The sequence below is a fragment of the Parus major genome, chromosome 8 (assembly GCF_001522545.3).
Source record: "Parus major isolate Abel chromosome 8, Parus_major1.1, whole genome shotgun sequence".
In the NCBI taxonomy this organism is placed as follows: Eukaryota; Metazoa; Chordata; class Aves; order Passeriformes; family Paridae; genus Parus; species Parus major.
Genome location: NC_031777.1, coordinates 16,783,307 through 16,806,637, shown reverse-complemented (window position 1 = coordinate 16,806,637; position 23,331 = coordinate 16,783,307). Strand labels below are relative to the sequence as shown.

The 23,331-nt window shown below is 46.6% G+C and overlaps 1 protein-coding gene across 1 annotated transcript; it reads left to right on the top strand.

The window, feature by feature from the left end:
- The first annotated feature begins 13,147 nt into the window (after positions 1–13,147).
- Positions 13,148–15,674, top strand: CCN1 (cellular communication network factor 1). Its single transcript, XM_015636980.3, has 5 exons — positions 13,148–13,268; positions 13,378–13,594; positions 13,933–14,280; positions 14,424–14,626; positions 14,736–15,674. Exons 1-5 carry the CDS (start codon positions 13,209–13,211, stop codon positions 15,033–15,035), a joined length of 1,128 nt encoding a protein of 375 aa, XP_015492466.1. The 5' UTR covers positions 13,148–13,208; the 3' UTR covers positions 15,036–15,674.
- The last annotated feature ends 7,657 nt before the right edge of the window (positions 15,675–23,331 follow it).

Here is a 23,331-nt window from a genome sequence, read left to right as displayed (position 1 = left end):
CTATTTTCCCTATGGCTTGGCTTCCCACGTGTAAAATGCAGAGGCACATATAGATAGCTTTTCCCACTGACAGTGGAACACATGGACTAAGACTGTACGGCACCAGAGACCACAGAGGTTTAAAAATAAATACCTTTTTAAGACAATGAAGAATAAATACCCATCACATGAACAAGTGCAAAATTAGCTGGGACCGTGTTGTCTATGGGACAGGAATTCACTTTGCTGTCAAGCTGGTTTGTGGCAGAGTTGACTGGCCACAGGGTGTGATCCAACAGCACATCCCCTGCCGCAGGAGACGACCAGGATGGCAGGACATGGCCTTGGTCTGTATTTACAGCTTACTCCATGCATCCCACACCTTCTTTCTTTGCATGATAATCTGCTTCCCATGATATTTTTCTTCCTAAAACTAACATGAAAATGAGAGCAGAAGAATAATAGCCTCAAACTGCTGTTTGAACAGCACTGGGCTACTAAAAGTTAAAGTTAAAAAAAAACCAACACAAACAAGCTGAAGATGCTATCATCTGGAGTAGAAGAGGCTAGACTGAGAGTCAGGCCAAGAGGCTTCAAGACAAGCTGAGGGAAAGAGGGCTCTTCTTCACACCAACAGCAAAATGTCCCTCAGCAGCTGAATCAGGTCCCCTCTGCACTGGAAATCAGCTTTTGGATGGGGCCGGCCACTCTTTCCTATTGACTGCCTGTGCCACAGTGACACTGCCACTAACACCTAATTTATTTTGTCCATTTAGGAGACATCTAGTTATCTCAATTATTTAACAATGTGTAAAATTACAAACATATTCAACTACAATATGTTCCTCTTGCGTAAACCTCTCCTCTTGGCCACATACATAATGAAAACCCTGTTGAGTCAGTAATAAAATCCAGAAAGCTTTCAAGTCTCAGAACTGAATGTTCAAATTTTGTGGCTCACTTCCTTTTCTAACCAGACAGCAGGGCTGCCAAGAGAATTTCTGGGCGTTCAGCCCCTTTTGATATACATACACACACAAATATATATATATAGCACTCTGCTGGGACTGGCAGAACGCAGGCACTAATTGTTTTAAATGCAGTTATGAACAAATGCACTTTAAAAATAAATCATAATACTACTTGTTTTCATCTGACAGAACATACATCTCAGACCTGGACAGGGAAAATGATCAGCTCCAGCTCTGTCAATAAATAAATATTTGCATTTCCCTCCAGCAGAGGAAAAATGCAGCACTAAATTTGGGAACAAACCTCAAAAATTCCTGTGTGGAAATACCATGGCTCTTTATGCAAATAGACTGGTTGCACATGCAAATGCATGATTAAGGTGCTGTGTGCATGTACAGGTCTAGCACACCACAGGTTTGGAGCCTAAGCCCTGCTCCTGTGGGGAGCAGAGCATCCTCACCCTGCACTGGAGCCAAACAGTAATGAGCAAACTGGACCAATCACAACAAGGAAGATTTCAATAGCTAAATACAAGAGCTTTAAGGTTATAATACACAGAACACTTGTGGATCTTGCCCAAAAAGACTAAATAGCTTCTAAATCCTTTGCACTATTTATAACAACAACCACCACCACAATTACATTTATTTCTCTTCAGAAGCACTGCCTGCTTTTGTGTTTATAATGTAAGCAGCATATTAAAAAGGGGACCAAATAGATTTTACATATGTTGGTGCAATCCAAGCAGCAGCCATGTGAAGGGACGGCAAATATTCAAGGAGTTTCATATGGCATGGAAATACAAAGCAAAGTTCAAGTCTGAGAGTTTTCCCACACTTTGGCTAAGTACATTACCAACAGCCACCGTGCAGGAGCGGGAGGATCCAGGGCAGCATCCCCACAGCACTCAGGGGTGCTCACACTGCTGTGGGAGCAAAGGCCCACTGAGTCAGAGATACACTGGCAGGTAAGCCTTGGCTGAGGAATTAGACTCTATGGCTCTTCACGTGACAGGCGGAGCAAGGTCATCCTAACCTACCCTGCGCTCTAAACTGGGAGATTTTTACATCACTTTCATGATGGAATTTTTCCACTGTCAGTGAGCAATGAGTCAGAAGGGAGAGGGACTCTGTTTACTGAAAAGCTCTTGGCTCTAGAGAGAGTAAAAGGGAAATATATAGGAGAGGCTAAGGACAGGTTCCAAGAACATAAGAAAAATAAAAGACAGACAAAATATGAAAGTGAGGGTGGAGGTGGAAGCAGACAGACAGAGAAAGACAAAAGGGAAGACACATCTAGAAGAGCCCAGACAGAAAACTGGATACAGGCAAAGAATAGCAGAAGGATGTAAATGGGAAACAGAGAGATGAAAAATGAGGGGATAAAATGTGGTGGGTTCCCAAATTGTGTACTATTGAAGTACATGTGCCCTTTTAAAAAATAAATCCATAGCAAGATAACCCTGATATTATCAGGATGTTATTGACCCTATCAGGACAGCCAGCTTGCTCTGGCAGAGGGTACAAAATAAAGGTCCCTGACTAATGAAAATCATGACATAAATGACTGATTGGAATCCGAAAGAAGAGCCATTGCTCCCCACAAAAATACCATTCCTCCTCTTGAGGGGGGTCAACCTGTGCATTGTAGCTGCTCTGCATATGTTCCTATCATTCACAAGCACCTATCATATTCTCACTTCTGCTTCAGGTACCTCGTCCTCAGCAGATCCCCAGGAGTCAGGCAATGACATTTATCTCCTGTCTGCAGAGAGATATTGAAGCACAGGGAGATGAATGACTTGTCCAAGACCATGCTGGCAGACTCTGGATACCCAGAGCTTGAACCCAGCTCTCCCAAGTTCCAGGTCAGAACTGCAGTTGCTAATGGGAAGCAAGAAAATATAAAAAATGCAAATGAACCATCTTGAAAATTTTAAAAGTGAAACTCCTGCTTCAGGCATGAATGGAGTAAGTGCAGGCTCCAACAGGCAAATTCTTTGCTATCCCATCTCCTGAGTCCCAGAAATCCCGTTGATCTGGGCTAATAAATTTCCCTGAGCCCTAGACATTCTCTTGGCCCTCATCCCAAGCTCACATAAGAAGCTATTTCATAGACAAAGTTCTTATTTACAGTTACTCAACTCCCATAATATTTTATCTGAGGTGGCATTTTTAACACTCCCCTCCCCAATACTGGATGAACTGTCTCTTTCTTTGCTTTATAGGTTTGTAACTAATCTAGTTAAAATCCCATAAATATTGGGATGTTTCTGTGCTCCCCATTCAGACAGGAGCCCTGCTCAGGAAAAAGTCCATTCGCATTAAAATGATGGTGACATCCAGACTGGAGCTGACAATTCATCCATTTTCTAAGGCTACTGTCACTGTGCCAGCTGCCCTTCAGGAGCTGACTGTGCATGGACTGTGCAGCCTCCTAAATGTGTGATGCTTGAGCAAGAGTGTCCATAAAACCCACTGAGAGTCACCAGAGCCTGCCAGGTCTCACAGAGGGTTAATGTGCTGTTTGCTACCCCTGGGGCCAAACCTTTGCTTTACTGCAGCCCTGTGTGCCACTCCAGCATCAAGGGATGGGGGTGGAGGGGGTCATAAATGCAGGGAATGTGGCTCCAGGGAGCAGCCAGCAGAACTGCTGGAATCAGCAAGTTTGGGTCAAGGACAGTCAGCTTCCCTTGAGTCAGGGCTTGCAACTGATGCACAGCAAAGAGGGGTGAGAGGGCCATAAATGAAAAATGGGCTCTGGTTCATCTTGCAAGGAAAAGATAGTGCTACTACACCCCTGCTCCTTGATGTGCAATGGCCACGAAGGCTGCTGTGACAGTGCCAGTCCTCGACCTAGGGTCCCCCTTCTCTTGGCACCCTCCTTTCCTGGTGCTCCCTGGGCAGTGGGGCAGTCTGTGCATTTTTGTCCCAAAAGGAGCTGACAGGCAAGGGAGCTGCAGCCAGGGCTGTGCTAGCAGGCCCCAGGAAGGAGAGGTGCTGAGCTGCTCTCAGCAGGGTGATGCTGTCCTGCACTGAACAGGTACCTGTGAGACGGCCCTGTCCCCATGTGTCACCAGGATGGCAGGTCACCTGCAGTAAGGAAAGATGTCCTTGGCAGGTGAAGCTGGGGAGAAACAAAACCATCTCACCAGGACTCCTGGCTTTCTTACACACCTGAGATGACTATTAATTTTTTTATACATACTTACATATATTTAATCATAAAGTGCTCAGCTAGCCCTAAGACAGGCTTCTGCTTCCTAGCTCTACTTTTTTTTCAACAGCAAACTTTTCTGAGAAGTTAATCAGCCCAAGATCTCCTTTTAAAAGTTTACTTTTTTTTCTTCAAGAGCTGCCAGCTATTTAATCAGATTATTGAAATAAATTCACTCCTCAACCAAGGATAACTTCTGAGGAAACCAGAGAGAAGCAGATGCAGCCACACATTCCTTGGGAACTTTTCAAAACCCAAATGTCAATTGTTTCAGTTAATCAATGTCTGCTAATTAATTGATGCCATTAATTTTGACCAGATATATCAGCCTTAATGTCAGAATTGAAGAGAAGCTAGTCCTCAGAAAAGACCTCAACCAATGTCAAAATTAACATATAAAAAAAATCTTGAGTGTGGAAGTGGGTTCCCGACCATTCCTGTCAGCATCTTGTGTGTGGGAGGTGTGTCCAACCTATTGCTGTGGTGGGGAAGGCTCTGCACATTTTGCTTTCACCACAGCAGCTGGTTCACTTTTAGAGATGTGCCTCCTGATAAACATCCAGGATCTCAGCCATGGTCCTAAGCACCAGCTCCTTGTCCATGGAAAGCCACAAGCACTGCATTCTGGCCTGATCCCACCTACCCATGCTTCCCCATGTGCAGGGTTTGCTGCCCTGCTCTGCTCACTCCTGAACTCTTCACTTCACACCCCACCTTCATCAAGGGCATTTCAGCAACAACCACCTTCTCCTGCCAGAAGAACTGTCCCTTTCCCTGGATACATGAGCGAGGAAACCCTTCCTACCGCACATCCCTACCATCCAGTCCTCTATTTTTGAAGTATGTAAGGCCTGAAATGTAGAATCTGGGATTTTACACCAGCTAATATTAATAGAAACATTCTCAGGATTTTTTTCCCCCCAGTGTAAATGGAACACTTATTTTTTTAAGCATGTCCCTGCAGAGCTCACAGGCCAAACACTGCAGCATTGTACCTGCCCGAGGAACGCGCTATAAACACATCTGTCTAGCTGCTCTGTCAGGCCCACTGAGCTCTCTATAAACCAGGAAAAGTAAACCTGTATGTCAAATATTTACTGTTTTCAGTGTGCATAAACTAGAAGTGTTTTTAGCAGCACAAGTGAGGCACAATTTTAATCAATGATTTTTATTTTGACATGGCACTGTTAAAGGCTGCATGGATACATCCTTGAAACCAGAGGCTCTCCTCTCAAAACCAGTACAAACATTATCATGTTATCACACACTGCTCACCTGAAAGGCCCATCATATCCACCATTTTTCTGCTCTGATCCTTAATTATCCTGTTTGTCTGAGATCTGAGCTCATGGGAGCTCACAGGAGGGTTACAGAAGCAGACTTCAGGTTAGGCAGTGAGAGAGGACAGTGGCAAGCTCGTGGCTGACTGTGTACAAAAGAATAGGGATAGATGCAAAGTGTTAAAAGAATTAAAATACAAAAGCAAACTTACCTGAAAGTAAATAGTTGGTGGCCAGCACTAATTTTCTTTTACAATTAGTGTATCAGCTAGCTTTTAATGCTTGCTCTACGCAGAAGAGTTACTGCTTCATCTCAAGGCTGACACTAGGAGCTGTAACTTAAGTATAACAACAGGAAAAGTGATGTTAATGCAATTATGAAAAAGTCTCTGCTCCAAAACAGTCTGCTGATAGCCTCTGCTAACCTTTTACTTCCTGAGAAGATTGGTTGCTGGGAAGACAGTGGCAGTAGACACCTTCAAAGAGGTGTCCTTCTCCCTGAGGCTCTGCACACAGCTGCTGGATGGTGCCCATGTGTGGCCCCTTCCTCAGAGCAGCCCACCAACTCTCATCAGCCCTTCAGTTTTCTTTTAGCCCCCAGCAGAAAAAAAGGTAAAGAAAGATTCCATTCATGTTGTTTCTTCCTTGCTCACCTAGAAAAATCATCCCAACCAGCTCCCCATCTGAGACAAATCTCTTGTGTTTGGATGCTAATCAAGTCTAGAGATGGTTTAGCACTTCTTCCCCATCACAGGCACGTAACACTGGGATGGGCAGCTATTTGCACATTCTTGGGTCATAACTCCATCTCCACAAGCATTCTTAAGGCACATACATGATCTGCTGTGTGCCTGCAAGTCCTCCCTATCTGCAAGGACAACATCGTGTCTAATTATTTTTCTGCTATTGATTTTTCCACTTCACTGTCACAGACTTGAAGCAAGAGGCAGAAGCAACTAATTTCCAGCAGTGGAGTATCCCTGGAGGAGGTTGTGGCTGGCTTCCTTGCATCACTTAGCTCATGAAATAAGCATGCCCAAGAGAAGAACACAGCTAGCTGCCACTGCAAGGTGCTCACATAACATACTGGGGGCAAAGGGTAGGAGTCCAGATGGAGCAGAATAGAAATGAACAGCAATGCAGCAAACACAGCTAAGGTCTCACTGTGTTTTAATAACAGAAAATGAGTACGTAGCAGAGAATGAGTAATGATTTTGGACAAAGCCAACAGGCACCTCAGGGGATTCTGAAATTAATGCTGTGACATTTCCAGCAGCTAGCCTGGAAAGCGCAGTAAGTGACAGAAAGCACTGTGTGGCAGAGCATGTTCAGCATCCTGCCAGAACAGGCCTCTCCTCCCAACTGTGTGCAAAGAAAAGAAAAATTAATCAATACTCTCTTATTTTTTCAAGAAAACAGCTATAAAAACCTGTTAATATAATCAGTGGTTAGGTAACTGCTTTGAATGTCCACAGATTAGTGACAGTAAACTATTCTGTCAGGTCATAAACAGCAGGGAGGGAGGGAAAGCATCAGCAGGAAGGCAAAGGGTTCCTGCACCCTTGACACAGACTAACCTTAAGGAAATGTAGTTGTGATTATTAATTATAATGAAAGAAAACACTTTTGGAAAAAGAAGAGTTTGTAACATATTTCAAATGTAGAAAAAGAAAACAAACAAACCTAAAGCTACCAAAGAGCTTGCATTCTGGGAAGACAGTCCCACAACACAGATACAAGCAGGAGCTGATTGTCTCCGAGGGGCAGTGAAGCTGTAGACTAAGACAGACAGCAGCTGACAGCCTTTATCACAGCCTGGACATGTGCTTTGATCAAGGATTTCTCGGGCACAGCCCAGCTGACTGCAATCTCAGGTTCAGCTGGCTCCAGTAACTCCTTGCGATCATGAGCAACTTTCTTCTGAGCTTGGTTATTTTGTCTTAGCAGATGTCAGTGCACATGCATTGCTCCACTGGGAAATCCTGCACTCTGAAGACCAAAGTTTTAAAGTTAAGATGTTTCTACTGAGATCACTTGGGATGATTAATTCTCTGCAGTGAGATCTCTGTCTGAGACCTTTATCTCAGCAGATGCTGGGAAGGAACCTGTGTATGCCCCTGACACCTCAGCCTCCTTCATGAAAGTCATGAGACACAGCTGTGAATTCTTTTCTGGAATTTATAAAGAGATTACAGGCTTTATTGCTACCTTCTGCAAGCATCATGACACATGGGATGAAAACAATAGACATAACTGAGAAATCTGTGTGTAGCCAGGCATAGCTAGTACCACCTGATGATTTTTATTTTGTGGCATGGAGACACACAGCCCACAATAGTCTTTGCATTGCAAACTTCAGCTATAGGGAGGTGCTTGATGCAAACCGCATCTTCTGGATGTAGGCTAGTGTTGAAGTACACCTGCATGAGAGTAGGTGAACGTGTGTAAGTAATTCACCCATCTTACTGAAGTAACTGTAGTCACTGGTGCTGAAATAAAGCTAACATCAGATCCTTGAATGACCATGGCAAAGGAATTTTGAGATTCTGACTGGGGAGGAACTAAGCAGGAGCTGCCTGTAACTGCTGCACGTTTCTGCATCCAGCTCAGTGTGAGAAGCCATGCAGTACAGACACACAGCCCAACAGGGGTTCAACACGAGCAAGCCAACCCTGACCATCAACAGGGATGCTTCCTGCCTCTGTCACATTTCTGTGTCCCTTATGTCCATGTAAGTTGCAGGTACTCTTGTATCCACATAAGCTGCAGGTATCGCTGTGCAGTTCACACAACAAAGCAGAAATAAGCACAACTGAACAATGACATCAGATTTTCCTTCTCTGTTTCCCTGCTGGGTGAGGAGGCTCACAAGGCCCCCTTCCACTTCCACACAATGGGAACCTCCACAGCACCTTGACAGCAGCCAGAGGAAAATGCAGCACACTTACAAAGCACAGTCTCTCACTGCACAAATATTGCACAGCAAACCCCCCACATACTAGAAACCACAAGCAAGGCACAGACTGTACAAAAACTGACAGGCATGAGTGTAGCTGAAGGGAGGGCAGTAGGGAAGAGGAAGAAAACAAATAGGAAATGCCATACTCAAAAGAATTCTGCATAAACTCCGAGTAAATCAAAGCAAGGAAAACTTCTGAACCCACTTGAATTTTAGCTGCCGAAGCCTCCTGGCTATTTGGCTGCTCTGCCTGTGCATTGCTATGCTTAATTTGCCCCACTGGATTTGCACCTCCTGTGAGTGACTGAGAGGAGTCATTGACTCTGGGAGGACTGATTTAGTGCAGCAGGAACCGGCGGCCTGGCAGAGGCTGCGGGAGAGGCCCAGCCCAAGGTAGGTAAACACTGTCGTGGTTTAACCCGGCAGGCAGCTCAACACCACAGAGCTGCTCATGGACTGCAGGGAATCAGGAAAAACAGCACAATCTATGGGTTTAGATAAAGGCAGTTTAATAGAACAGAAAAGGATGCAACAGTAATAGTAATAATAATAATAGTAATTAACAGTAATAAAAAGGAACATAAAAAACGAGTGATGCCCAATGCAATTTCCCACCACTCCCTGACTGGTGTCCAGCCAGTTCCCAAGCAGTGGCCCCTGAATAGTTTACATACTGACCCAGTGTCATATGATACAGAATGTCCCTCTGACCAGGTGGGATCAGCTGTCCCTGCTGTGTCTTCTCCCAGCTTCTTGTGCTTCCCAGCCTCGTTGGTGGGGTGAGGGCAGGAGCTGAAAAGTCCTCAACTTAGTGCAAGCACTACTCAGCAACAACTGAAACAGTGAGCTATCAACACTCTTCTCATCCTAAACCCAAAACACAGCAATGTATCAGCTACTAGGAAGAAAATTAACTTTATCCCAGCCAAAACCAAGACATAGAAGAAGAGGGAAGGACATGGGGAAAAGATTGGAACAGCAAAAAAAGAAGAGTAGGAGAGATGGAAAATACACACAGCAAAGGATAGGCAAAAGAAAAAGAGAATGAGAAAGAGGAAATTAGACACAGTACAGAAAAAGGGCTGGATGCTGGATTTAGTAAGATCTTTCTCCAGAGTCCACATGGCTGCAAACTTCTGGTGTGCTCCAGTTTGGTGCTGGTACTTACTGCCAGTGGGAGCACCCCGGGGAGCCTCTGTCCCACACAACCCTTCATGCTGCTCCATGGTCCCCATGTACAGCTATGAAAAACTGTTGCTGGGTGGAGGAAAATTCAGCCAGTTATTTTTTCTTTCTTTCTCTGGAAAGTCCTTTCCCTGGAGAGACACAGGGCTGTGAATATGACAGGATATAGTCAGTAAATCTGTAATAGCTGCTATGTAAAGCAACAGTGTCAAACTCCTGCTTTGCATTAGCCAGGGTCCCAGCGATTCCCTACAGCACAAAAAGTGAGAAACCAGTAAAACACAGTGACATGAAGCAGAGGCTATTTCCCAACAAAGTTCTGGAACAGTACATCACAATGAACAAAATCTAGAAATGAAGATACTCTAAACTTCTTCCTGTTTCCTGATGTACATCCAGGATATGTAGGCACAGCCTGGAGGGTAAATGCTGGGTCATGGTTTGATTGCAGGGAAAGGGTTACAGTCTAAACTGAACTCCAAAGAAACTCAACCTATCTCAAGTGTTGTCAACTACTTGAAATTCAGGACAGGTTTGTTAAAAGGTTCTTCAAAGCTTTCAAAGTGACCTTTTCTTGAGCAAATGTAGGTTCAGTTAGTTTCCCATCAAAGTTGTGTCAATGTGTGGTAAGACACGAAACCAAGTGAGAAAAGGCGCTATTCATTGACTTTTCCTGTGGCATTTGCTGAATGTTGTGAAAGTCATAGATCAAAGCAAAATGCTTGGTGCATGTCCTTAAATTAGATGTAATTAAACAAACAAGTGTTTGTATAAATCCCTGAAAAGCAAAACTGGCCAATTTACACACCCAATAGTGTGTTAGCTTCTTCTTTTTCAAAATTTTTGAAATTCATTGAAAATTTTCATTAATCAAAGTGTTGCATCACAAATGTTTTCCTTCTCATCATAATGCTGCTATGTAAAGAGTTCCTGGGGAAAAAGATATCAGTCAGATTCCCCATGTAAAAAAAGTACTTTGGATTTTTAAAACTAAAGTACCACAGAAAAACTCATACACCTGTAAAACTAAGGGAAGACCAGCCATAGGGGATAGCTTGAAGTCTAGAGTCCTGCTCCTCCTTGTCACCAGCTGGGGCTCAGTTAAATCATTATGGTTGGAAAGTCATTACTACCATTACTGACAGCCATCAAAGCTTGCTGGTGGTCTCTCCAATTATTGATGGATGCATAAAATAACTTCTGTCATCAGAAATGGCACTACATGGTACATACTGGCAGTCTCCAGAGAGCTGCATATCATGAAGGACTGGTTTTCCCTTTCAGCTGTTGTTGTTTCTGGCCAAATTCTGAGGCATGTAAGTAATGAACAAAACCACTGCCGCTTTCTGAAGCACAAGTTCCGGGCAAAGAGTGCCTGGAGCTTTCATGCCAACACCTTTCCCAACCCCCCCCCCAAACCACCACAAAGTAGAACGTCAAGCGAATTTATTTGAATGAAAAGAAAACCATGAAGACAGGAAATTGAGGAGGGGGAAAAACCTACAATGGGGAACTCTCTATCAGGCCTGGCCCAGATGGGGGCCTGGCCCAGATGGGGGCTTGGCCACGGCCGGGAGGAGGGTCTGCAGTGCTGAGGACATAAGGACATGAGCCCCTCTGCCGGGCAGGGCCAGGGCCGCGGGGACATCCCTGAGGAGCAGGAGGAGGAGCCGGAGAGCCGGGCTCCTCAGCCCGGCAAGCAGCGCCATCGCTGTCCCCTGAGGGACACCCATCGCACAGCCCGTCCCCGGGGTCACGGCATCCCTGTGCGGGATGCGTCCCGCAGCGTCCACCCCGTCCCGCCCGCTCCGGGCCCGCGGAGCCGGGGAACACAGCCGGGGGACACGGCACAGCCGGGGGACACAGCCGGGGGGCACAGCCGGGGGACACGGCACAGCCAGGGGACACAGTGGGGCTGTCCTCACGGCCCCGGTCTCCGCGGCTGGGCCAGCAGCGGCAGGTGCCCGGCCACCAGCGCTCCCGCCGTTCCGGACGGGCTCCCCCGTGCTGCGGCCCCGGCAGGGTCCCATAAGGTGCCTCATCGCTCCCGCTGGTGTGCGAATGCACAGGGAACAGCACACGGGCCCCGGGAGCGGCACTTACCGGAGCCCTGCGCACCATCCTTGCTGTCACCCTTTCGGCCGTGGCACCGGGCAAGCGACGAGAAGACCGGGCTCGGCTCCTCCGAGCGGAGGGGCTGCGGCCGCCTCCCCTCCCCTCCCCGGCCGGGCGGGCGGCACGCAGGGACACCCGCTGTATGGGAATGCCGCAGCAAGGTTAATCGCATCCCTCCTCTCCGCATCCCTCCCTCCCCGCTGTCCTCCTCGCCCCCTCCCCCTCCAGTTTTCATGGCCTTCGGAGGGGTTTTTGCAAGCTTTCGTCTCTCCTTTGAATCCGCTTCTCTACCTTCCAGCCTTGAAGGCGACAGGAAAAACCCCAAACTTGTGTTGGGAACAGTAATCTCATTTGCAAAGAAAAATCCCTGGAATGGGGACTCATTGTAACGCCTTTGGGCAGCAGACCCAACTGCAGGGCTATTTCAATAAAGGAGCGAACTGCAGCAGAACGCCAGTTGGCTCCTCCAGCACAGTTCTCCTAAATCATGATAGACAGATTGCGTGAAAAACAGGAATTCCAAAGAATTTCCTGCCCTGGGAACAGAAGTTAAGGCTATATTTAACAACATCTGAAGCTGTCAAGAATGCTTTGTGGTTGGATAACAGAGCAGAAAAATGTGAAAAATGCGGGCTACTGCTATACCAAATATGGAAATATTGTTACGTCTGGGGTCTAAATCCCATCTGGAAGTACTTACAGCCAGGAAAAGAAAAGACGCCACAACAGAAGCTAAAACTCTCCTCCCTATCCCCAAATATTAAACTTCAACGAGGCAATACAATTCAAGGGCGCCCAGCATGAGTGAGGGACACTGAAACCAGGGATACACAGGCTGAGGGGGGGCTGTTCGCTGTGCGGTCATCCCGTTCCTGGCCTGGGAGCCGGGGCCGTCGGTCCCGCCGGGCATCGCCCGGCTCCCGGGCTCTGCCGCGCCGGGGATCGCTCGGATGCCGGCTCGCACGGCAGCAGCGGCACGGAGTGAACCCCGGCACGGCCGGGTGACCCTGCGGGCCACGCCACAGCGCGGGGCAGCCGCGGGCGCTCACGGCGGCCCGGGGAGCACCCCCGCCGCTGCCCGCGCAGGTGGCCGGTCGCGGGGTGCCACCGGCACGGCCCCGGGCGCGAACGGCCCCTCCCGGTGACACCCTCGCGCTCGTCTGTGCGGGGTACGGGGCGCAGAGCCCGCGTCACGGGGAGAGGCCTGGGCGCCCCCCGCGCGGCCCGGCCGGGGCGGGACCCCCGCGGCAGCGCCGGCGGCCGCGGTGCCGGGAGCCGGGCGGGGCGGGGCGGCCGCGGCGCGCGCCAGCCGCATTCCTGGGATGCCGCGAGCGCTGGACGCGGCCGCGGCCCGGAACGCGCGACGTCAGCGCCGCCGCGCACGCGGCGGCCCCGCGCCCTATATAAGGATATAAGGCGGTGGCGCCCGCCGCCGCCTCAGACCGCGCCGGCCGCGCTCCCGCTCTGCGCTCCCACGGGCTCCCGCTGCACCGGCGCTGGACATGGGCTCCGCGGGCACCCGGCCCGCTCTGGCGGCCGCTCTCCTCTGCCTGGCCCGCCTGGTAAGTGCCGCGGGTCCTGCCGCGGTCCGGGAGAGGGAGGGAGAGGAGGCGGGTCGTGTGGCTCCGGTCGGCTCCCGGCGCTCACCGGACGCTCCGCTCCTCTCCGCAGGCTCTGGGCTCACCCTGCCCCGCCGTGTGCCAGTGCCCGGCGGCCGCGCCGCAGTGCGCCCCGGGCGTGGGGCTGGTGCCGGACGGCTGCGGCTGCTGCAAGGTCTGCGCCAAGCAGCTGAACGAGGACTGCAGCCGATCGCAGCCCTGCGACCACACCAAGGGGCTGGAGTGCAACTTCGGGGCCAGCCCCGCCGCCCTGAAGGGCATCTGCAGAGGTAAGCGGCGACCCCGCTCCCCCGGGACGGACCCCGCGCCCCGCGGTGCCGGGGTTCGGTAATTTCGAGCCCATGTATGGTTATGCTTTGTTGTCGGTAGCTTGGCAGAAAGGCACATGACTTCAGCAGTCTGGAATGCGATTCAGTATGTCTGGGCTCCGCTAAACGCACATAAGGAAAAGTGATTCCTGACTAAGTTATTGTTCTGGCCCCGCGTCCCCGGGGGGTTGTAGGGAGCTCCGCCGTACATTGAGTTTAACAGACCAGCAAATACCTGTGCTTAAACCAGCGATTCCCGCCGCTCACTCCCCTCTTTCCCTTCCTGTTGGTCTCTGCAGCACAGTCCGAGGGAAGACCGTGTGAATATAACTCCAAAATCTACCAGAACGGCGAGAGCTTCCAGCCGAACTGTAAACACCAGTGTACGTGCATAGATGGAGCTGTGGGCTGCATCCCGCTCTGCCCGCAGGAACTCTCTCTTCCCAACCTGGGCTGCTCCAGCCCCAGGCTGGTCAAAGTGCCCGGGCAGTGCTGCGAGGAGTGGGTCTGTGACGAAAGCAAGGATGCGCTGGAGGAGCTGGAAGGCTTTTTCAGCAAAGAGTTTGGTCCGGATGATTCCGAAGGCGAATTAACCAGGAACAATGAGCTAATTGCCATTGTGAAGGGAGGCCTGAAAATGCTACCTGGTGAGTGTGGATTTATCTGGGTGACAGTTAAGGGGATGAGGCCAGACAGTGCCTAAATGACTCCTTAGACCCCAAGGGAAAGAAAGAAACCTAGTGAGAGAATTTATTTAGACTAACCCCTCTTTTTTTTTTTTTCCCCCCAGTTTTTGGGTCCGAGCCACAAAGCCGAACTTTTGAGAATCCCAAATGCATTGTGCAAACAACCTCTTGGTCCCAGTGCTCAAAGACGTGTGGAACTGGCATCTCCACAAGGGTGACAAACGACAATCCTGACTGCAAGCTCATCAAAGAGACCAGGATATGTGAAGTGAGGCCATGTGGCCAGCTCAGCTATGCCTCCCTTAAGGTAAATACAGACTCCTCTGGTGTTTCTCTTCTCTCTATGCTGCTTCAGGTAGGGGGTAAAGGCTGGAAAAGCATCTCCTGCTAACAATGTTACTGCCTTTCCTTTGCAGAAGGGAAAGAAATGTACCAAGACAAGGAAGTCCCCCTCCCCGGTGAAGTTTACTTATGCTGGATGTTCCAGTGTGAAGAAGTACCGCCCCAAGTACTGTGGCTCCTGCGTGGATGGCAGGTGCTGCACACCCCAGCAGACCAGGACTGTCAAGGTCAGGTTCCGCTGCGATGATGGGGAAACCTTCACCAAGAGCGTCATGATGATCCAGTCCTGCCGATGCAACTACAACTGTCCACATGCAAATGAAGCCTATCCCTACTACAGACTAGTCAACGACATTCATAAATTTAGGGACTAAGTTGTGTTGGGGGTGGGATGCAAAACAGAATTTTGAAGTACCCAGCCATGGAGAAAGGACCTTTGATGAAAGTGTTGCCTTGCCCATTTGAGGGCAACATCGAGATGTTACAGGAGTGCACTGTGCAACTGGACACTAATGCAACAGAGATTTAATCATACTTAAAGCTTCATAATACTGGAGCAACTTTACTGCTTCTTTTTGGAGCACCTTATCTAATTATATACTGTTTTCTGTTTGTAAGTGATCAGATTAATGTTTTGTTCCGGTTACAGAAACTTTTCTATCCTGTTCAGTTTAACACTATGCTTCTCCCCCTCCCTTCAATCTTCTCCCACCCTCTCCCAACTAAGTTGGAAGTTACATTCCTTCCTGAGGTGGGCACTTGTGGGGTGTTCACAGTGGCAGCTATTATGTACCAACTGTAGTTTAAGGGCAAACAGAAATCAGTTGTTTTAAAGCTGAGTATTTTATTTATCAAACTGTAGCTTTTTGTTTGTTTGTTTCCTCTGAGTTTTTTTTACCCCTTCCAGCCCCTGTAATACTGGAATAAGTTGTAAATGATTTTAATTTTATATTCAATGAATTAAAAGAATTTATTTATGGAATTAATCATTTAATAAAGAAATATTTACCTAACTACTCTTAGTAGAGCATTCTGATAGGCTACAGGCTTAAATACAGCACATGCAAGAGGTTTCTATGAAAACTCTGAATTCTGAAGTTTGGATTCTCTGAAAGTTAAGCAAGTTCTACTGCAGATGTGGAAATGGATTAAGTAGCCAAGTCTAATTCTTTGGATAAATGATGTTTTGAAGGGGTGTCTGCTGTCTGCAACCCCATGCTCTAGAAAGCATACATAGAAAGAGCTTCTTGGCACTGAATGCAAATCTTTGATAGACTGAAATGTTAATTAGACTGTCAGATTATTCAAACTGTCCTGGAATTTGCAACATAAGGTACTTCATTAGAATGCAGTGCATGCACGGTGATGTTGAACATTGGGGTGAAAACGGTCATCAGGTCTCACGTTTTTTGGTGGCTGCTTTTTGCAAATTAATACATTTCTATGGCAGAGGAATGCTTCCTACAGGCTGCAGGAGGTAGTCTGCTTTCACTAAATTCAAATTAAATGAGCTTGAAGCAATGACTTTTGTTAATCCTAATAACACAGTGATGAAAAGTAAACATACTGTTAACAAGAGAAGAATGTGAGGAATTTCAAGTACTTGTCCCATAGAGTAGAAAGCAAGGGAGCTACTCTTTTCCTCACTTCCCTTTCCCACTTCTTAAAAATGCAATTATACTTTATTTTGTGGCACACAGATGACATTTAGCTAAGCAAGGGAGCTTGGTGGCATGCAGTAAAAAGATGACATTTAAAGAAATGAACTAGAGCAGGATATGAGAAAGAATCCAACACTGTACGCTTCTGGTTAGCCTAAAGCTGTGCTACAGACAAGAGTGACAGGAAACCTGCAACAGGGTATTATTTTCTTCTTGTGTGGGTACTTCTCTGTCAAAATATTCTCCCACAATCTTTAGTAAGAAAGATATTGCTCATAAATCAAAAAATAAAAAAAAAAATGACTGATTTTGAGGTTTTAGAATTGTGAAGTGTCATCCAGTGTCATTAGTTACATGCAGAATTGGTTAAGGGTCAATTTTTTATTAATTAGACATAAATATCTCAATAAAATAATCAGCCAAATATCTCAGAAGCTTATCTCTGGCAGCTAATGCTTTGAGAAATTACAGCCTTCCTTCTTTTCTGCTCAGTCAGGTTTTCTCCCTGAAGGCATTCAAAAGTTGAGCTGTTTTGGAATTCACCACCTGGCCACCAGTCTCAGCTGTACCTAAACTTGTCTGCACAGTATTTGTTGACAGCAGAAGAGTAAAACGCAAGGAAGCGCTTTTGTTTGGCTCCTATGTAGATCTAGCACTGAACACTTTACTACATCAGCTGCTCACTGAGAAACCATCAGGTTTACACATTGGCTTACTGTCGGGAGAGGAAGAGGATACACTGCTCCCAGACACCCAGCAGCTGCAGGCGCATTCCTCGCCATCGCCACTGTCACCCACACTTGAATGACATCCATCTTCACTCCAACGCAAGTAACAGCTCCCCAGAAATCACAGGGACGTGTGACTATACTGTACACAGAGACCCAGCTGTAACAAAGACAAACCACGGCTCTGCCGACTCTGCCTGAAGCGTGGCTCGAGCCAGGCCCCGGGGTTTGCAACCTGCGCTTTGGTTTTTCCGTGTTAAGGGCTGCTTCTGTATCCTGCTCACTGGAAAATGTACTGTTGGGAGAATAAGGGCTGCAGAGGCAGGACAGATAAACAGAAGAGTGAAATATACTAAGTGAAGTTATCCTGATAAAAAAAGAGTAGAACAAATCTCACTAAAAATACCTGCAAGTCTTCTGAAGTGGGGCTGTCACACCAACTGGTCATCATCCATATACTCCTCTCTTCTCTTCTGCATTTTACAATTACATGGCAAAACTACTTTTACAACACTCTAAAAGGAATCACTGTCATTTTTTGTGTGCTATCTTTGCACTTGCTTTGAAACCTTTACATCCTCTGTTATTCCAGCAGAATAAAAAATACCCCTAAGTAGTAGGTGTGGATATATAAAGGATTATAAGCTCATGTTCCATGAAGTGAAGCACCAGGGCTTACAGGTAAAGTAATAAGCACAACTATAACTGCATTTCTTGTCAAAACATAAAATATCAATATCCTGCTTCCAGAGGGATACTAGGAGATGAGGAGTTAGGAACGTGATAAATAATGTATGTGACAAAAAGCTGTGCATTTGGAGCAAATTCAAGCCCTAACTGAGGCCAGCAGCACCGTGTGGAGCTCCCTGGAGCTGGGCAGAGCCGGGGGAGTCCGCACACGGCAGGAGGGAGTGCGGCACTGCCTCAGCCTTCAGCGCTGTCCCCTCCCCAGCAGCCCTGCCCCAGCCATTCTGCCTGTCCCCTCTCCTTCTGCCCTTCCCAGCTGCTGGCACTGTCACAGCGCACCGGGACGGGGCACTCGGCCGAATGCGGTGCTGCCGCCACAAGGAGCGTTTCTCACACTACAGGTTTAGGATGGAAGGAACGTAGCCTTGTATCTCACGCGCTTATTTAGGAGAGCTTGATGGTGGTAAGCGCTATAATACTAAGGTTACACATAAAATCTTCCCTACTATTGAAAGCAACACAGTGAAGACAAAGTTTCAGCTTCCATAAGTGCTCCATGACCGGAAACAAAAGCTGGAACACACAGACAGACTACTATGACTACACTAAGTCCTTGTGGGATGCCGCCAGCTCGCTCTCCTGAAGCGGCAGCAGGTGGAGGAAAAGCTGGTATCACACTGACAGTGGGACAACTGAGCTACTGCTGAACCCTCGTGGGGCTGCGAGAATCTCTTATCCACACATCAATTAATGCAGAGCCCACGGCAGATCAGTCCCCTGGGCTGCCCGAGCCTCCAGCTGACGCTGTCCGGGAACAGACCCATCTCCCCGCTATTCGTGCGGAGCCACTGGGCTACGCAGCAACGGGCAGTGACCCTGTGATCAGTGGCATTGCTGCAGGAGGATTTCCAGTCCACTGAACTTGCAGGAATCCCTCACACGTCTTCAGGACTGACAAAACAGTTTGAAGTGGGCAGTCATTCATGGCTGGAAGTCAAACCTACCTACCAACACAGAAGCAGTTAAATGTGTCACACCAGAGGCTTACTCTTGCCAGATGCTTGCCCTTCTGAGCTGATCCTGCAGAAATGCATGTGCACAATTTATCTCACTTGTTTAATCAGTGAAACTATTTCGATGCAGGGCTCCAAGTGCGCAGCACACAGCGAGAGAAAGCTGTATAGTTTTACCAGCTGCTCTGCCTCAAGCCAGTTTCTTTCATGTAGACATGCCCCTGTTTTCACCTTCAGTTGTTTCCTGCATATTACACAGCCACAAATAAAACAGCACAAGAAACAGGGAGGTGTCACAGTGAAAGCAGTAACATAAAGCTAACTTTGGAGGTACACAGAAATGCACTCCAATGCATAGACAACTAAACTGCATTGAACTGCAATGAGACTTGGTGTCTAGAAAATATAAATTTTGCAAAAAAAAAGGACTCCAACCAACAGAATGATACAATAAGCATCTATCATGCTGTAAAGACCAAACACCAGGAAACTGAATAGATGGCATCCACTATGCTATGGTTCCCCCCAAAAAACTACACAGCTATGATTTCTATGTACACAATTTATATTGGAGAAGATCCTGAAAGACCCCAAGGCACCATTCACATAAGCAACTTCATCTGTCTTGAAGTATAACCACTTATGGGATGGAATGTAACAACCATCCAGGAGGAAAACATTACACAAGTTTTTGTAAGTTTTCATTTTCTAGTCAGAAGAAATTCAAAGGTGGGGTGAACACATTTGCCCAGATGGGAATCCAGCTGGGACACACACATGAACTACTTCACCTCCTAACAAATGGCAGTTTCAAACAGAATGGACTCCATTTATGTGAGTGAAACAGCAGTAGTCCAGCAGTCTTTTGAGACCACTGAATGTCAGATCTAAAGAAGCCCAGTATACCAGCCAAGTCAGACACCAGTTGCTCTGAAACAACTCAGTTCCTTCAGCATCTCAAACCAACCAGGTTTGAGAACAACTCTTACTTAGTCTATTAACTTGACAAAATCAGACATCAAGATGTCATGGCTGTAAAACCAGCAGAAATACCAAGCTGGAAGAGACAGAACAAGATCATCAAGTCCAGCTCTGGGCCCTGTGCCGGAAACCCCAAAAGTCACGCCCTATGCCTGAGAGCATTGTCCAAATGCATTTTGAACTCAGGCTGGTGCTGTTCCATTGCCCTGGGGAGCTGTTCCAGTGCCCAGCCACCCTCTGGGTGAACAAACTTCTGATATCCAACCTAAACCTCACAACTCAGCTTCAGGCCATTCCCTCAGGTCCTGTCACCACAGAGCAGAGATCGGTGCCTGTTGTTCCTCTTCCCCTCCCGAGGAAGTTTTAACTGCAGCCTCCAGGCTGAACAGACCCAGTGCCCGCAGCAGCTGCTCCTCATAAAGCTTCTCCCCAAGGCTCTTCACCACCACTGTCCTCCTCTGGACACTCTCTAACAGTTTAATGTCTTTCTTACATTACAGCACCCAAACTGCCCCCAGCACTCGAGGTGAGGCTGCCCCAGAGCAGAGCAGGACAGCCTCCTCCCTTGCCTGGCTGGCCATGCTGTTCCTGATGTCCCCAGGACACAGCTGGCCCTGCTGGCTGTGTGAAAGCGATGGGGACTTCTTGGCAAGTTTTTAATGCCACCCATCCATTCTTTTTTGTTAGTATCTACATCTCACCCACTGACTTAATGCACAACTCTACTCCCTATCTTGGCAAAACAGACAAGTTCTGGAGCTGCAATACAGACCTGGTAGAGAGCCTGGAAGTAAGGAGTGGGAAGGCAAAAGCAAAAGCAGCTTTCACGGTAATTTCTTCCTTCTGGTTGTGGCAGAACATGAGGATGGTGGGAAGAAAGTGGCAATGCGATTTTAAAACACTTTTGCTTTTCCACCAGCCGAAATGATGCAGGAACCAGCCAGCTCCCAGTGTAGTCCTTTATTCCCTAAAAAAAGACTCCCTCTCCCTTCCCATTTCTATTCTTCCTTCTCTGGCAGATTATTTTGACCTCATTCTGATTTGTCATGCAACCACATGAACAGCTGTACTGATGCAGCTGATGCAAAAAGAAGTCTCATGCAAATGGATTAGATAAATACAAGGACTACTGTAATAGTCAAATAAAAAGGAATTAAATCCACCATTTCTATAATGAATTCACTAAGACTTCCCCTTACCCTAAAGGTAGGCAAAGCTCTAGTGGCTTTCCATATTTTATCACCCTATCGATTTTTCCTGCAAAAAAACCTACTACAGTAAGATATCCTGAAAATGCTTTTCTGCAGGAAAAGAAGTGGTGAAATTAGGCCAGGCCAGGGGTACTTTGCTTCCAAAGCAGTAACAAAAAAGCTACAATTCACAGGACCATTGAGGGAAAGAAGCTCTCATAACAAAAGCATCACTAGAGCAAAGTCACTGTACTATTGGTCTCCGAGACCTGCTGGGGCACAGTGAGAACACACTTCTGTTAACAGATCACAGTAGAACAACTATCTCTCTTCTTACCTGTTTTTTTACATGTCATCTGTAACTTCCTTTTCAGTTTCAGTATTTGAGTTATTTTTGCTGCCATTTCTTGTCTTGCATACATGTGACTTATTTCCATTTCACCACAGATTTCCAGCAAATAAAACCATATGCACTACCATAGCAACATTTTAATACAAACACAGTGTAATCTTTGTTCACTGAAGTACACAGTTCATTTCTTTTTCTCTTATTAACAGAATCTGCATCTGCATACAGTTTAACTGAATGTCATAGCAACAACATAAACATCAATTCAAGATATTTTTTCCTTTGGAGGGGAGAAGAATAAATGTTTTCAGGAAAAGAGTGTGGGACTTCAAGGAGAATGAAATGTTTGTGACTAAACAGGGCCTGAAGTTACATCATCACAGCTGTATATTTACTCTTGGAAAGCCTGCTCTTGCACGGTGTTATACATTCTCAGCTCCTACAGATGTCAACAGAGAACAGCCATATCTGGCAGGGCAAGGACTGAATCCCAGCTATGCTGATACACAACACGTAGCTGGGACTTGCTATCAGCGCTCCCATGAACTTAGAAATCCATGTACTGCTTCAGACTGGAGTCCACGTTCTGCACAGAGCCTTCCTCTAACACAGAGTAAAACTGCACTGTTGACTGGAGTAACAACAACTGGTCCAGCATGTCTCTAAGGACCAGTGCCAGCCACACATTCTGTGGCATGACCCTCTTTTCCTCTATGGATCAACAATTCCTAATGCCAAGATAAATGCAGCAAAACTTAGAATTCAAATGTGTTCATTCAAAACTGAGCTGTTACACTGACAGGGGGTACAATGCTGTTTACCCATGACAACTCTATTATGCCTCTTACCCCCAGGAAGCTACACAGAAAAGGAAAAGAACTGAATTCTCTCCCATGGCTGACTCACTCCTACCTCCCAGCTATTGCTGTGTGCTTAGTTATGCTCTATTTTTGTCCTTTAAGGTTTGTGAAAGGGATGACATCATTAAGCTTTTAATTTTTTTAAGTAGTGTGTTCATTCAAGACAAGAGCCTTTATTCTTTGTAAGCTGACAGTCCTTCAGCTCAAGCATGCTGAAAAGTCTAAACATTAAATGAAATGCTGTAATAACACTACACAGAAATAGCTTGCTCCTTCTGTGACAAATGGTTTATAGAGGAAAATAAATGTGTAAGCATAGTAGGCATAAAATCAAGCACTCAGCGCAAGCTGGTGCTGAATGATGAAGATTAAAACAACATCACACAGTCCTCATTCACAGACATAATCTGTTCTGAAACAAGGCAGTCCTGTAGGGATCTGTGTAGAATGACTGCAATAGTATGTTTTCAAAATGGACAGAACTGAAGCCTTCTAGGCAGCCTCAGTTCCATATCTTAAGTGCCTAATTCTTGACCAGAAATTGAAAAATTCCAGAAGGTGCCTTTTCTCTTTTCAGTTTATTACAAGATGTCTGTTACAGGTTAAGTCACTCAGAAAGAAATTAAGAACTTTCCTTAACTGCCTATGAAAGTGTTAAAAAACATCTGCCTAGCACAACAGTGCATAAACTTTGATTAAATCAGTAACCTCACTGTTATAAAAAATTACTACTAATATGAAGAATTTTGATTTCTTATTATAAAGAAAAATTGTAAAAGTTTAGGAAAACTGAAGAAAATATTTGAATTGCACTTTGGTTTGTATTTGATCAATCACCTCTGCTCAGACTAGTGTAACTGTAAAAATAGGTAAGTGGTAACCTAGGAATGAATGGCAAATGCTACCTTTTACTCTCAGTTTGACTGAACTCTGGGAGATTATTCCTAGCTTTGTCTGGGAAATTTCAGTTCAAGTAACCACCACAGGAATGCTCCTTAATAATTTTTTAAAGCCTTAAGGATAGATTAAACAGCATCTTCATTAAAAAATAAATTGTGTTTGACTCATAAGGAAGCTTAAAGTGGATTTATATGAGAAAACCCACCCCCCAGGCAAACCCTTTCGTACAATTAATGAAAACCCCCAAGAGTACAGGAAAGTAATGCAAATCACAAATCTGTGCTCCTCAGCCAAAGACTAA

Bases quoted from the DNA above. Each gene is read 5' to 3' on its own strand.
- CCN1 (XM_015636980.3), top strand. From the start codon at position 13,209: ATGGGCTCCGCGGGCACCCGGCCCGCTCTGGCGGCCGCTCTCCTCTGC. The intron at 13,595-13,932 runs GTAAGCGGCGAC...TGGTCTCTGCAG, and splicing joins CCTGAAGGGCATCTGCAGAG to CACAGTCCGAGGGAAGACCG. The intron at 14,281-14,423 runs GTGAGTGTGGAT...TTTTCCCCCCAG, and splicing joins AGGCCTGAAAATGCTACCTG to TTTTTGGGTCCGAGCCACAA.